We start from the raw sequence: 15,592 nt of genomic DNA, 5'->3' as shown, positions 1-15,592 counted from the left end.
AGTCACAGAGCCATCAGAGGATAGTGGCTTATCTTGAGTTACAACACCTACCACTGGGCTGCCTTCTTTATGTTCTCTTGGGGGTGAGCAAGACCGCGTGAGTCAATCCACCTCCTCGAGGACGCTAAACCTATTCCAGTGGGGTTGTATTAGGGGGTCAGGGTAGTCCTAACCTGCCACCCTTTCTTTTTTACATTTTTATGGGACTCTGCTAAAACCAACTCCCACAATGGCGGTCAACACTTCCTGGTTTCAACTCTAAGCAACTCAACCGTAAACTATTGTACTCTACACCATTCAACTGTAAGCTATTCCACTCTATGCCACTCCACTGTACACCACTCAACTTTATGACACTAAACCCAACTCTACACAACTCCACACTATTCCACTCTAAGCCAATTGACTCTACAGTACTCTACTCTAACTCACTTCATGCCACACCATGCTATACAAATCTACTGCTATTCTATAGCTAAATTGGGAGTTTTGGGGGGGAAATAGGAAAAAGTACCATGGATAAAAGTGTTTTTTAAATTTTTTACAAAAAACGGCATTGACATTGGCATTGTCTTGCTAAAGTTTTCAGGTACATGCAAAGCTTTTTGTGTGTGCTTTTCAACCTACTTTCAGTTTGTGGTGGAAACCAGTTTGAAACCCATAGGTAATCCAGTAAAGCTGAAGATTTTTGCAAAGTTGACAAAATTCCTTATTTAGCAAGCGGTCATCTGAATGGATGCCTCAAGGTTTTCCTAAGGTTACTAACTGTTGAAATAAAGAAATACTGAAAGGGAGCAGGAAAAACATCTATTTGTGGCAAAGCTTTCATCTGTAAATTTTTGTTACAATGACCAATTTATAAAAGCAATATACCATTGCATCCGCTAGACCCTTCTGGTTGCTGGGATATTTCGGCGTTTTTAGGTTCTCCATGAGCCCAAGGTACCCAGAGCCAACAACTAAGCTGCACCATACAATGGCTTTTAATGCATAGCAAGTGTAGAACAAGTCATATGGTGAAATATGTACATTGAAAAATGGGTATCAAGGAAACATATTTCTGAAATGGACACAATGTAAGGAGTTTAGGAGCAGTGAATTTTTGTACAGCTCTGAATTTGTGTGCGCCCGCACTAGCATATGATTTTGAGGGTATATTTCAAACTTTTTCTAGATTTTTTTTTTTTTACGCACTGGCTTACATTTAGAAGGCATGAATGCAATGCAATTCAATTGGTGGTAATAAATGTTCTACTATTATATGCTGTCACATGGCCCGGGGGGACATTGTTGCTTTCTCCAAGTTAGCATGAGCATGCTGTAGATTTTCCGCTGCTTTGCACCCGTTACTACCGGACTTTATTTTTGCAAATGTCTTTAGCCGTTTTTGCATGAGAACCTATTGATGTGTTCACACTCTGCAGGTTACTGGGCTTTAGTCTGAACATGGTGAGCAAGGACTAACAATGCCCCTTGTTATTCTGTTCTGGTCAAGCCTTAGCACCTAGACAAAACATACCGAGATGCAGCTGTTTGGGACAACGTACTTTGGTCTTATTGGAATACACGAATAGGTGGCACACTTGGAGGGGGACCTTTTTGGAGAGAAGAGCGAGATAGCACATATGATTATTTTTTTGATTGATTTTTCCCCAACATCAAACATCGGGCATTTACAGTGCAATAATGTTATGCAGTTCACACCTTGGTCACAATTCCATGGTACTGTTTGCAGGCATACCTGAGATAGCACATATGATGTAAATCTACGATCTGTAGGCTAAGGTATGGGGTCTGCAGACAAAGCCCAGAGATCTTCTAATATACAATAATACTTTTTCAATGCAAGGGGAGGGAGGTTAGGCTATACGGTTATTTCATAATGACATCTCCTTTCATGATATATGGACTAACTGCTATGCTGTGGCACGTATACTGCATATTAGAGCACGTTAGTTAAAATAAATATTTTAAACTTGTTTGTGTCTCTGTCCAATCTTATTGTGGAAAAGTACAAGAGCGTGAGCGAAAGGGTGTGTCTTGCAACTGTGATTCCTGAGAGATTCAGGAGTGTTGTGTTCTTGTGTGTCTAATCGCTTGTTTCTCTGAATGAGTAGGAGAGCAAGGGAGACAACTACAGCTAGTCGGTCCTGGGCTCATGGGTACTAAGGTGGTAGGATGACTCAGTCCAAAGCACTGAGGTACCATAATCCTACACAGTTTTATTTTTGGGCAGAATCCCTGCAACAATGCTCTCACATGTATTTCAATAAAAATGGTACCTGACTTTCGTGGGTAAAACTAGACAACTGAGGGAATCCAGGGTGTGATGACTTGTAAGGCATTCATCAGGTTTTTTACCCCGAATCCTTTGTAAACTTCAACTGAGCAAACACATTTTCCTCATATTTCTGTGACGGAAAGTTCTGTAATCTGCGAGGAGCCACAAACTTCCTTCCACCCAGCATCCCCCCCGCCCCCTCCAAGTCCCCTAATAAAAATGGTACCTCACTTGTATGGGTAGGCCTAGTGCATCCAACAGGAAACAGCCCAAAACGCTGCATGGATAAATCCCATTTTTCCACTTAAAACTGACCCTTTTTTTTGCAAAGTGGATTGCTATGGATTATGGGCCCTAGCTCAGCTGGCAACTAGGGAAACCTAGCAAACCTGTAAATTCTTTTAAGGTAGACACCTGGGGGAATCCAGGGTGTGGTGATTTGTTCGGCTCTCATCAGGATTTCTTACCCAGCATTCCTTGCAAACCTCAAACTTTGACGAAAAAAAGGCATTTTCCTCACATGTCATTGATAGAAAGTGATGGAATCTGCAGGGAGCCACACACTTCCTTCCAGGCAGCATTCCCCCAAGTCTTTATATAAAAATTGTACCTCACTTGAGTGGGTGGGCCAAGACACTTTGACAGAAAAGGCCCTAAAGTGATATGTGCCGATATCCGCAATAGGGGTAGCTGCGGGATTTAGGGCGTGCTCAGCTGCTACACACGGAAATCTACTAACCATGAACATTTTTTAAAAATAAACAAACAGGGGATTCCAGGGTGGAGTACCTTGTGTGAATCCCACAAGCTTTTCTTAACGACAATGCCCAGCAAACCTCAAACTTTGCCTGAAATTATGCATTTTCCTTACATTTCTGTGATGGAAACTTCCTGACTACGCAGGAATCCATAAAGTTCCTAACACCAAGCATTGCTCCACTTGTGCCAATAAAAATGCTGCAACACATATGTGGTTGGGCCTAGGGCCCGTGACAAGAATGGATCAAACAGAAGTCAACAGGTGCCACCACACAATTGCCCTATCTGCCCTGCAGGGCAGCAGAAAGATTGTTCCATGCATTTTGGGGTGAGGCCAAGACCATGCCCTTGTGGGCTGCCCAAACTCATATTTTATATGGGGGGAAAAATCCTTGGCGTCTAGTGGACTTTCTGCAGGGGGTCAGATTGGGGGCTATTGCCTCCATAGGCCCCCCTGGGGGGTGGAGGGGGCAGAAAGACTGCTATAAACAAATAAAGCAGGGGAGCACAAACCCTTGCTTAAGGGGCAGTTTACCCCATCCATGGCATCTAGTGGGTGGATCCATGCTTTTTGGTCTGGGGGTGGGGGGGAATTCTGAGATATCCCCCTCCCCCCGAGCACTGATTCAGTTAAAGTGAAAGAAGACCTATGGCTCATTTTACTTTCACTTTTCTATGTAATGATGTCCGCTCACCCTGCACACTGACTGGCATTACATACAAAAAAGGCTGCTCGGGAAGCTCATGCCTAACAGCCCTAGCGGCCTAGCCTCACTGAAAAAGAAGAAACCTGGGCAAAGCACCAGAGAGCCGGCCCGTGTCAGCCAATGGCCGACACACAGACTGGAGGAGTAAGTATCCAAAACAATAGAAATTCTAAAGTAATAGTTATACCTTAAATGAATACATTATGCACCACCTTCAAACTATTTGAACTTGCGCACCTCAATACACAGTGTATTAAACTCTGGAGCCACACTAACTAGAATGCATGCCTTCTCTCTGCACTACTTATATCCTTCCACATTATATCACTTATACCATCTGAAATTACAGCATTCATAACAACAATTATAATAGAGAAAATCACATTTGTCAGAACACTGTGTATAGTAGAGTGGTGCATTATAGTTAATGTAGTGCGGTTACCAAGTTCACTACACTGTGTATAGAGTTGCATGTGTTACAATAGTTTGACAGTGGTGTGTAAATTGGAACTTTAAGGGATAACTATAACTCTAGAATTTCTAACGTTTGGGTACTTACCCTCAGGTTAACGGAGTTCTTTAAAAATCTCAGTAACATTACTTTAAGTTTATTTTGTATAGATAAAATGAATAACATTTTCATAACTATAATGAAGGTTTAACCGTTGTTTTATTTCATTTCACATATACATACACACATTTCAAACATCACGTTTGCAGAATCCTATCATCAGAAAACCTTGTGTGCACTCGTTTATGATCAGTCGTCATTTATAAAACTTGCATCTCCAAACCATGACACATTTCAGCTACAAAACCTCTCTCACGGGTCGTGGAACCAGCCATCATGTAACCAATACATACTTCCCCAAGTGCAAATTACATAAAAGTTGGATTTACACCAGAAGTATTTCGGCCAAACACAGTGGCGTGGTGGACATGCTTCAGCAGGTGAATCAAACATTATTACTTCATAAATGAGTATGTGCAAGGTTTTCTGGTGAAAGATTCAAGAAATCTGATGTTCAATATTAAGGGCCATTACCTGGCGGTTTGTGTGACACTGCCAAAGAAGGCCACCCAGGAAACAGAGTTTCCTTTGGAAAGAATATACACACATACATACATACATACATACACACACATATATATCTATACATATGTTAAACTGACACTGATAGATCCACATTATATTTTTGTTTATAAAATATTCAAAAAACTTAATACCCAAGCACACAAATATTTTAACAGATTTATAGTAACAAATACCTACTGTTAAGAAGGGATGCCTTGTATTCTGTAAAACTCTGCTTTCTGTAACAGTGTGAGCAACTTCATCCTATACAATAGAAACATGACAGACATTTATATTACAGGTGGCATTCTGAGTAGATACATGGCACATTAAGAAGGAAATCATTTTCTAAACACTTTCTACCGAGGTCAAGGTTTCACTTACATATTCATTTAAGCTATTTGTGCGCAAAACCCAAACTTACCTTGCATTCAAGGGGGTGTGTACCACTTAACTTGAGACAAGTGTAATTTTGGTACAAAGTAAATTATGGTAGTTTCTTTTTTCAGCAACATTTATGCTTTCATCAGCAATACACTTCCACATGCGAAATAAAGTTTTTATTATTTTCCCATCTATAGCAAATACACAAAGAAAAACAATAATTCTCTGGATCCAGTTTGGCACCAGGGTAAAAACGGTTCTTGAATAGTTAGTGCTTGTAGTTCACTGACTCTTCTAAGGGAAGTAATGGCTACCAGGAAAGCGACTCCATGTAAGCAATTGTAACTCGCATTTGTGCATTGGTTCAAATGGAGGGCCCATTAGTCTTCTGAGAACGAGGTTTAAATTCCACACAGGTGAGGGTGGTACCCTGGGAGGAATTATTCTTAGGAGGCCTTCCATATACCCTTTGATTGCAGGTCCTCTAAATAGCGACAAATGCTGTCTATTCTGTAAGTAGGCTGCTATGGCAGCGATCTGTAACCTAATAGATGTGTATGCTAGATTACACATTTGGAGATGTAGTAGATAACCTATGATGTGTTGAATAGACACATATAAAGGATTGATGGTGTTGTTGTTACAGTATATTACAAATATTTTCCACTTGGCTGCAAAGAAAGCTCTAGCGGTGGGGTGTCTAGCTTCTCTGATAACGTTTATACAGTCAGGGGGAAGGTTAAGGTAGCCAAATTCTAAGACCTCAGGAGCCAGATTGCTAGGTTGAGCTGTGCTGGGTCCGGGTGTCTGATTTATCCATGGTTCTGGGTTAAGAGGCTTGGGAAGAGGTGTAGTTTTTGATGTGGGACTACAGATAATTCCAGCAATGTGGTGTACCAAGGTTGTCTGGCCAATGTTGGAGCAACTAGGATGAGAGTCAGTGAGTGTAGCTGCAGTTTGCGCACCACCAGTGGAATGAGTGGGAGAGGCGGAAAAGCGTAGGCAAATCTGCCTGACCAACTCATCCATATCGCATTGCCTTTGGACAATGGGTGTGGATATCTGGAGGCGAAGCTTGGGCATTTAGCATTTGTGTGTGGCAAAGAGATCTATCTCTGGCTGCCCCCACAACTGGAAAAACGGTTGAAGAACTTGTAGATGAAGTTCCCACTCGTGAATCGGTTGCGTTTGACGACTTAACAGATCTGCTATATTGTTTTGGACTTCTGGAATGTGTTGGGCTAGGAGAAAAATGTTCTGAGGAATAGGCCATCTCCATATGCTTTGTGCTAGTTGAGAGAGCTGAACGGAGTGTGTCCCGCCTTGTTTTTGTATGTAGTACATTGCTGTCATATTGTCGGTGCGGACTAGGACAGCTTTGCCTGATATTTGTTTCTGGAATGACTTTAACGCTAGGAATATGGCTAGTAACTCCAGGTGATTGATGTGGAGTAACTTTTGTTGAGGTGTCCATGTGCCCTGTATGGTTTGATGTAATGGATGAGCACCCCAGCCGGAGAGTGATGCGTCCGCTGTTACCACTTTTTGTGGAACTGGCACAAGGAACGGTCGCCCCTTGGAAAGGTTTTGGGTGTTCCACCACTGCAGACAGCGATGTGTGAGGCCGTCCACCAACACCAGATCTGTTAGCTGACCTTGAGCTTGGTTCCACTGACGTGCTAAGCATTCCTGTAATGGACGCATCTGGAGTCTTGCATGAGGTACTATGAATATGCAAGAGGCCATCATCCCTATTAACTGAATGAACACTTGAGCTGGAAGAGTGTGTTGCGGCTGAAATTTGGTTATGAGGCTTTGTATGCTTGCTATCCTGGGTGGACTGGGATATGCAAGTGCTTTTGAGGTGTTTATTGTGGCATCTAGGTACTGTTGTATGCAGGACAGTTGTGGATGAGACTTTGTGTGGTTTATTGTAAACCCTAAGTCGTGGAGTAGTTGTATTGTGGCGTAAGTGTGATGTACACATTGGTTGTATGAATTGGCCTTTATGAGCCAGTCATCTAAGTATGGGAAGACGTGAATTTGCTGTCTTCTTAGGTTAGTCGAAACCACCGCCAGACATTTTCTGAAAATTCTGGGTGCTGTGGTGACTCCGAATGGGAGTACTTTGAATTGGTACTGCTGACCGTCCACTACGAACCTCAAAAATTGTCTGTGAGAGATGTGAATGGGAATATGTAAGTAGGCGTCCTTGAGGTCTAGGGTGGCAAGGAAATCACCTTACGTGAAAGAGGAAGGACTTGTTGAAGTGTGACCATATGAAAAGGGTCTGACTGTATGTAAAGGTTTAGGGGTCTGAGGTCCAAGATGGGTCTAAGGGATGCGTCCTTTTTTGGAATGAGAAAGTACAGGAAGTAAACACCTGTGCTTTGTTGATGCAGGGGAACTGGTTCTATTGCATGTTTTTGTAGGAGGGAAAGTACCTCTTGCTTTAGGAGCGATAAATGTTCTGGTGACATTAGGTGCTGTGTGAGTGGTATGTTTGGGGGGTAGAGGTGAGTTCTATACAATAACCTGATTGAATGATTTGTCTTACCCACCTGTCGGTAGTGATGTTGCTCCAGACAGGTAGGAATTGTAGCAATCTTCCCCTGACCAGAGTGGAATGGTTCGGGGGGGAGTGGAGGGAAGTCATTGGGCACGGGTGGAGGTGGAGCAAGTATTGTAGATTTTGCCTCTACCCATGCTATTATTGCCTCTTTAGCCTCCTCTGAGATAACCTCTGGTAAATGAGGTTTGGGTGGGAGTTTTATAGGAGGCGGAGGGGATGTCAGAGGAATAGCCTCTAGAGGTGTCTCGGTAGGAGGAGCGACAAAAAGAACGTCTGTGAGCCAGCGATTGCAAGGCTCCCATTGATTTAGCTGTGTCGGTATCTTTTTTCACCTTCTCTAGTGAGGAGTCCACGTCTGGGCCAAATAGGTGTTTTTGATCAAATGGCTGGTTAAGTATGGTAGCTTGGACTTCTAGTTTAAAACCTGAAATGCGTAGCCATGTGTGTCTACGTAGAAGGACACTTGTATTAATGGCTCGTGAGGCAGTGTCTGCCACATCTAGAGCGCAATGAATGGAGGTGTTTGTTATGAGTTTGCCCTCTTGTATAAGGTCGTTGACTTTTGTATTTGTCAGGAAGGTGTTGCAATAGGGTCTCTAGCTCGTCATAGTGTGCCCTATCGTATCTCGCCAGCAAAGCTTGTGTGTTTGCGATTCACGATATGTTTGCTGCTTGTGACGCTGTACGTTTACCAGAAGCGTCCAAGAGCTTTGATTCCCTGTCGGGAGGCGGAGCATCGCCTGACGTTTGTGAGTTGGCCCTCTTTCTGGCATTGGAGACCACTAAGGAATCCAATGGTATTTGTCCCTTGATGTAAACAGGGCCTGCTGAGGCAGATTTGTATTTCTTTTCTATTCTGGGATTAATAACCCTAGCCCTAACAGGATCTTTGAAACCCTTAGAAGCGTATTTAATTACCCCTTTTAACATAGGTAGCACAGAAGTGGACCTTTGGGCTGTATTAAATGTGTCCATTAAGAAATCCTCCTCTACAGGGTCTGTATATAGATCTACCCCGTGATATCGTGCAGCTCTTTGAACGGGCTGGTTGAAACCCATGGTGTCCTCTGGAGGAGAAGGTCTAGATAGACATCCTCTTGTGGTACATTAGGGATATCTGGTGTGTTATAATCGTCCCATGGGTCTGGGGCGTAAGGCTGCCCAGGATCCACTAGTGATTCATCATCTGCACCGTCCCCCCCCGTCGTTAGAGGGGTTATCATCTGGTGGAGGAGATGGTGAGGGTAGTGGAAATGGAGTAGGGGATTGGTGTGGGGGGGAGTTAGAGGAGGAGGTGGAGAAGGGAGTCTGAGAGGATATTTTGCAATGTCTCTCTTCTTTGGTGGAGATGGAGCCGGTAGAGGCGTGTCCATTGGTCTCTTTATGGAACGGAGAGTCACTTGACCTTTTTCTGGGTCTTTAGAAGAGTTTTTGGGGTGGGATCTGATTCTGGTGTAGGTTGTTCTTTCGGTGCCGATTTTTTCCATTCCTAAGGTTTATGAGGCACAGAATCTGGAGTAGATTTAGGCTGTTTTGGCTTAGGAGCGTGAGGTTTTTTAATATCTGAAGGAGCTTGCTGAACCGGTGTTTTTTTAGGTTCTGAAGGTTTTTTCGGTGCCGAAGGTTGAGAGTCTGTACTTTTTGGAAGTGGTTTTTTACTTGGTTCAGATGACTTCTTCGGAGTTGAAGGGTCGGTCCCAGTTTGTTTCAGTGTCGACGTAGTGGTCGGCATGGAGAAGGACGACGGTTCTGCTGACTTTTTTGGATTCAAGGGGTCGTCCCAGCATGTTTAGATGCCGAGCTAGTGGTCGGCATGGAGGAGGAGGAGGAAGGCTTCTTTTTGGATGTGTGGGTTTTGGTTTCGGACCCAATGGCAGGCTGACTCGATCCAGAGTGGCCTGAAGGCTTGTTTGTTGACTTCTTTGCCGGACCCAGAGGCGGGGCGTGAGAAGTATTGTCCTGGTGTGCACCTAGGCCCGAAGGTGATTGTGTTACCGAAGCCTTTTTTGGGGGTGGGGTCGACGTTTGTACTTACGACCCGCTACATTGGAGTGATGTCTTCGATGTCGGAGTTATCGGCTTTGGAGGCGCTGATGAGTCCTTCTTCGATCCGCTCCTGCTCCGGTACATCGACGACCTCCTGGAACAGGTCGTCGGGAATGGATGTTGATGAGCGAGCCATGCTTCTTCGAGCTCGACGATCCCAAATTGTTTTCTTGGAGCAGAAGGAATATGCTCCTTACCAGTATGCATCTGTTCTTGGCATGTAGGGCTGCTGACATTCATATCTGTGCATAGATCGCCGCCTAGTGTTGGGTCCGGATGATTGCTTTGTTGTCCTGGAAGAGTCTTCGAAGTATCACGAGATAGGTGACTCCTCCCCTGGACTACAGTGCGCATGGGCATCCTCTCCATCTTCAGATTGTTTTTCGCCATTGTGGCAGAGATGGAAATAGTAAAGTAAGAGATGGCCATGCAAAAGATAATGCTGCAGCTGCGACAGGCACCGGGGAGGAGGGCGGGCGATATGAATGTCAGCAGCCCTACATGCCAAGAACAGATGCATACTGGTAAGTAGCATATGCCGTTCGAGGCATGTGGGCTGCTGAATTCATATCTGTGCATAGACTTTATAGCAGGTTCTCCTCTAGCGGTGGTTACCTGTGCCAGCTGCAGCAGTTTGAAAAAGAGTTTATAGGACAGCTTGGCCTACATCAGCTTGCTGCTTTGCTTGCACGTCTACACAGTAGTGTTTTGTCAAAGTGTGTATGGTAGTCCATGTGGCTGTCCTACATATGTCTTCAAAAGGAATATTCCCTAGGAAAGCCATGGATGCCCCCATTTTTCTTGTAGAGTGTGCTCTTGGGGGGGACAGTTAAAGTGCGTTTGGCTTTTTGATAGCATATTTGAATGCATTTAACTATCCATCTGGTTATTCCTGACTCTTTATGTTGTGGTGAAAAAGCAACAAATAATTGCTTTGTCTTTCTAAATGATTTAGTTCTGTCCACATAGTAAAGCAGAGCTCTCTTTACATCTAGTGTGTGTAGGGCTCTTTCGGCTACTGACTGTGGATTTTGAAAGAACACTGGCAGTTCTATCGATTGATTAATATGGAAATGTGATACGACTTTTGGCATAAACTTAGGGTTTGTTCTAAGAAATACCCTGTTAGCATGTACTTGCATGAAAGGTTCTTTAATTGTTAGTGCTTGTAATTCGCTAACTCGCCTGAGTGAGGTAATGGCAATCAAGAAAGCCACCTTCCACGTTAAGAATTGCAGTTCGCATGAGTGTAGAGGTTCGAAAGGAGGTCCCATAAGTCTGGTAAGTACTATATTTAAATTCCAGACTGGGAAAGGAGGGTGTCTTGGAGGGATCACCCGTTTAAGACCCTCCATAAAAGCCTTGATTGCTGGTACTCTAAACAGTGAAAGGTGTTGCCTGCTTTGAAGCTATGCTGCTATAGCTGCTGGGTGTAGCCTTATTGAAGAGTATGCTAGGTTGCATCTTTGAAGATGCAGCAGGTAACATATAATGTTTTGTATGGAAGCATCTAATGGGTTGATTTGGTTATTGTTGCAGTAAATAACACATCTTTTCCATTTAGCTGCATAGCATGCCCTAGTAGGTAGCCGTCTTGCCTCCTTGATAATGTTCATGCAATCAGGAGGCAAGTTAAGGTATCCGAACTCTAAGACTTCAGGAGCCAGATCGCTAGGTTCATCTGATTGGGATCTGGGTGCCTGATTTGTCTATGGTTCTGAGTCAGAAGATGGGGTGCGAGGCACAGCCTTTGATGAGGAACTACTGAAAGCTCCAGGAACGTTGTGTACCATGGTTGTCTCGCCCATGTGGGAGCAACTAGGATTAGCGTGAGTGACTGTTGCCGCAGTTTGCGTGCCACCAGCGGAATCAGCAGTGCTGGGGGAAAGCGTACGCAAATCTGCCTGACCAGTTCATCCATATCGCATTGCCCTGTGACAGTGGATGTGGGATCCTGGCGGCAAAGTACTGGCATTTCGAGTTTTCTTTTGTGGAAAACAGGTCTATTTCTGGGTGACCCCACTCTTTGAAGAATAGCTGGAGAACTTGGGGGTGAATCTCCCATTCGTGTAGTTGTTGGCTGTGCCTGCTGAGCAGGTCTGCTATCTAATTGTCTTTCCCTGGAAGGTGTTCTGCTAGGAGAAAGATGTCTTTTGGAATTGCCCACTTCCATATGCTCTGTGCCAAGTGGGACAGCTGTGGAGAGTGTGTTCCTCCCTGTTTCTGGATATAGTACATTGCGGTCATGTTGTCCGTCCGGATCAACACAGTTTTGCTGTACAAGTATTTCTGGAATGCTTTCAGTGCTAGGAATATCGCTAACAACTCTAGTTGGTTGATATGCAGTTTCTTTTGCTTGGTTGTCCAGAGCCCTTGTACTGGGTAGTGAAGGAAGTGGGCTCCACAGCCTGTCAGTGATGCGTCCGCTGTTAGTACTAGTTGTGGAACCGGCTCTTGGAACAGTCGCCCCTTGGAAAGGTTTTTTGGGTTCCACCACTGCAGAGAGCTGTGAGCGCGACTGTCTACCAACACTAGGTCTTTTAGTTGTCCTTGAGCCTGGTTCCATTGTCGTGCTAGGCATTCCTGCAATGGACGCATTTGAAGTCTGGCATGGGGGACAATGAATATGCAGGAGGCCATCATGCTTATGAGCTGCATGAAGACTCGAGCTGTCAGAGTGTTGTGGCTGAAATTTGCGAATGAGCATCTGCATGCTGGCTATCCTTGCTGAATTTGGGTATGCCTTTGCCACTGAGGTATCTATAGTGGCTCCCAGATATTGTTGTATGTGGGACGGTTGCAGATGCGATTTTGAGTAGTTTATTGAGAAGCCTAGGCTGTATAGCAGCTGGAGTGTTTGGGACGTGTTTTCTGCACATTGTTGGTACGATTTTGCTTGTATTAGCCAATCGTACAGATACGGGAACACATGCATGTGTTGTCTCCTGAGATGTGCCGCTACTGTTGCTAAGCATTTTGTAAACACTCTTGGAGCTGTGGTTACCCCGAAGGGCAAGACCTTGAATTGGTAGTGTTGACCTTCTATTGTGAACCTTCGATATTTTCTGTGATATGGATGGATGGGTATGTGAAAATACGCGTCCTTGAGGTCCAATGTTGCTAGGAAGTCTCCTTGCTGGAGCAACGGGAGCACTTGCTGTAGTGCAGGGGTCTCCAAACCGGTCCTGGAGGGCTGGATCCATGCCAGATTCTTAAAATTACTACATGTATCTCAATGGGGATATCCAAAAAATCTGGAATGGATCCGGCCCTCCAGGACCGGTTTGGAGATCCCTGCTGTAGTGTGATCATATGGAAGTGGTCCGACAGTATGTATTGATTTAGGGGTCTGAGGTCCAATATTGGTCTGAGGGAACCGTCCTTCTTGGGAATAAGGAAGTATAGGGAATATACTCCTGTCCCTTGATGTTGGAAAGGGACTGGCTCTATGGCCCCCGTTTCCAGCATGCATTTCACCTCTTGTTGTAGCAGGGTGATGTGTTCTTTGGACATAGGACGGTGTCTGGGTGGTAAGTTTGGGGGGGTAGTAATGAGTTCGAAGCAATAACCATACTGGATAATTTGTCTCACCCACCTGTCTGTGGTAATTGTGTTCCACACAGGTAGGAATTGTTGGAGTCTGCCTCCGACCGGTGTTAGGTGGTCCGGAGGTAGCGTGATGAAGTCACTGTTTTGTGGTTGTGGAGGCTCTGGTGTTATTGCCTCCACGTCTTCTTCCCTTATTATTGTTTCCCCTATAACCTCCTCTGTTGGAGTTTTTGGTAAAGGAACTTTGTGTGTTGCCTTTGTATGATGATGACGTTTGAGAAGTATTGCCTCGTGTAGCTGCCCTGTATGAGGAGCGTCGAAAGGAACTTCTGTGTTGCTGAAACTGCAATGCTCCCATTGACTTTGAGGTTTCTGTGTCCTTCTTCATTTTATCTAAAATGGTGTCGACAGCAGGGCCAAAAAGGAAGTCTTGGTTGACTGGCTGATTAAGGATGGTGGACTGCACCTCGTTCTTAAAGCCTGAAATACGCAGCCATGCAGGTCGCCTTAGTAAAACACTAGTGTTAATAGACCTGGCTGCGGTGTCTGCTGCATCAAGCGCACATTTGATGGAGGCGTTTGTGATGAACTTTCCCTCCTGTATGAGGTCATCAGCTTGGGCTTTAAAAGGCTCAGGTAGGTGTTGCATTAAGCTTTCAAGCTGGTCGTAGTGTGCCCTGTCGTAACAAGTTAGCAGAGCTTGTGTATTGGCAATCCTCCTTGATTTGGAGGCCTGTGCTGCTACCCTTTTACCTGAGGCTTCCAGTATCTTTGATTCCATATCGGGGGGAGGGGCTTCCCCCGTTGTCTGTGAGTTAGCCCTTTTTCGTGCATTAGCCACCACTAGTGAGTCTAATGGTAACTGCCCTCTGATGTAGGTAGGGTCTGTAGGGGCTGCTCTATATTTTTTCTCAATCCTGGGATTGATTACCCGTGCCCTGGCTGTATCCTTAAATATGTCAGGTGCCTGTTTTAACACTCCCTTTAGCATAGGAAGTGTTCGGACACTTTTTTCTGAAGTAGGGAAGGTGTAAAATAAGAAGTCTTCCTCTACAAGGTCATTATGCATATCTACATTGTGGTACTGTGCTGCCCTGTCTATTAATTGGTTGAAGACAATGGTGTTATCAGTAGGTGAAGGCTTAGTTGGATAAGGGGAGACATCAGGAATGGGATGGGTGTTATAAGGGTCAGTTAGCTCATCCCATGGTTCATTTTGTGGCTCAGGATCCTGTGGATAATCATAATCAGGCTGAGGATCCTCCCCTGTGTTCCCCTCATTGTCTCCATAGTGAGAAGGAGAGTAAGGAGGAAAGGAGTAGTAGGCATAATGGGATAGAATGGAATGAAGGGTCTAGATGGAGAAGTCCCAAAGTCCTTCTTTATTAGTGGAATAGGGGAATGAGAGTCAGTGTCCAGTGGCCTCTTCTTCCTGTGCAGGATTCTCACTTTAACAGTCTCTGGGTTAATGTATATTTTTGCCTGGTCGTCTGCTGGATCGGGATGGAAGAGTTCTTCCTCCACTGTTCTTGGTTGTGACTTTTTTGGGTCGACAACACCTTCTGCTTCTACGTCTTTTTGTGCCGTAGTGCTTTTCTTCGGCTCTGGCCCTTTTTTCGGGTCGGCAAGTGTTTTTGGCTCGACCGGGTCTTTCGGTTCGACACGTTTGTGCTCGACAGGCTTTTTAGGTGGACTGTCCTTTCCAGAGTCGATGGTCTTTTTAGGATTGACTGGTGTGTTTGGAGCACTGGTCTTTGGGTCGATAGCCTTCTCCGGCCGGATTATAGGCTTCGATACGGCACCCTTCCCGTCGGCGACCTTCTTTGGTTCGGCGACTTTTGGCACGGCCTTTTCGGGTCGACGGTCTGTTTCGGGTCGGCGCCCTTTGGCTCGACGGCTTTTTCGGGTCGACGCTTTTCTTGGGGTCGACGCCTTTAGGCTGCACGGCCTTCTTCGGCTCGACAGTGTTCTTTGGATCGACGCCTTTAGGCTGTACGTTTTTCTTGGGGTCGACGGCCTTCGGGTCGACGACTTTTTTAGGCTCTGTAACCTTCTTTGGGATTGCGGTACTTGGCCCTGGGGTCTCTGAAGTCTTCAGTTTCGGTGCCGAGCCGGATGGCGGGGCTGGCGAATGTTTCTTTGGATCTTGGCTAAGGCCTTTTGGCGATGCCTCGACCGGAGCCTTTGGTAACGGGGTAATCGGTGTCGGGGGCAGTGTA

The 15,592-nt window shown here is 45.1% G+C and overlaps 1 protein-coding gene across 5 annotated transcripts in view; it reads right to left on the bottom strand.

The window, feature by feature from the left end:
• AKT2 (AKT serine/threonine kinase 2) overlaps nt 1-15,592 on the bottom strand; it is a 644,724-nt gene that overhangs the window by 215,865 nt on the left and 413,267 nt on the right. For all 5 annotated transcript variants that reach the window (XM_086938261.1, XM_086938260.1, XM_086938262.1 and 2 more), the window contains one exon: nt 5,021-5,086. In XM_086938261.1, coding sequence (XP_086794387.1) covers nt 5,021-5,086 — 66 coding nt within the window. The remainder of the gene's footprint in view (nt 1-5,020; nt 5,087-15,592) is intronic.

This window comes from Lissotriton vulgaris, chromosome 9, assembly GCF_964263255.1.
Source record: "Lissotriton vulgaris chromosome 9, aLisVul1.2, whole genome shotgun sequence".
Taxonomy (NCBI): domain Eukaryota; kingdom Metazoa; phylum Chordata; class Amphibia; order Caudata; family Salamandridae; genus Lissotriton; species Lissotriton vulgaris.
Note: the sequence above shows the minus strand (reverse complement) of the source record. Positions and strands in the feature narration are given on the sequence as shown.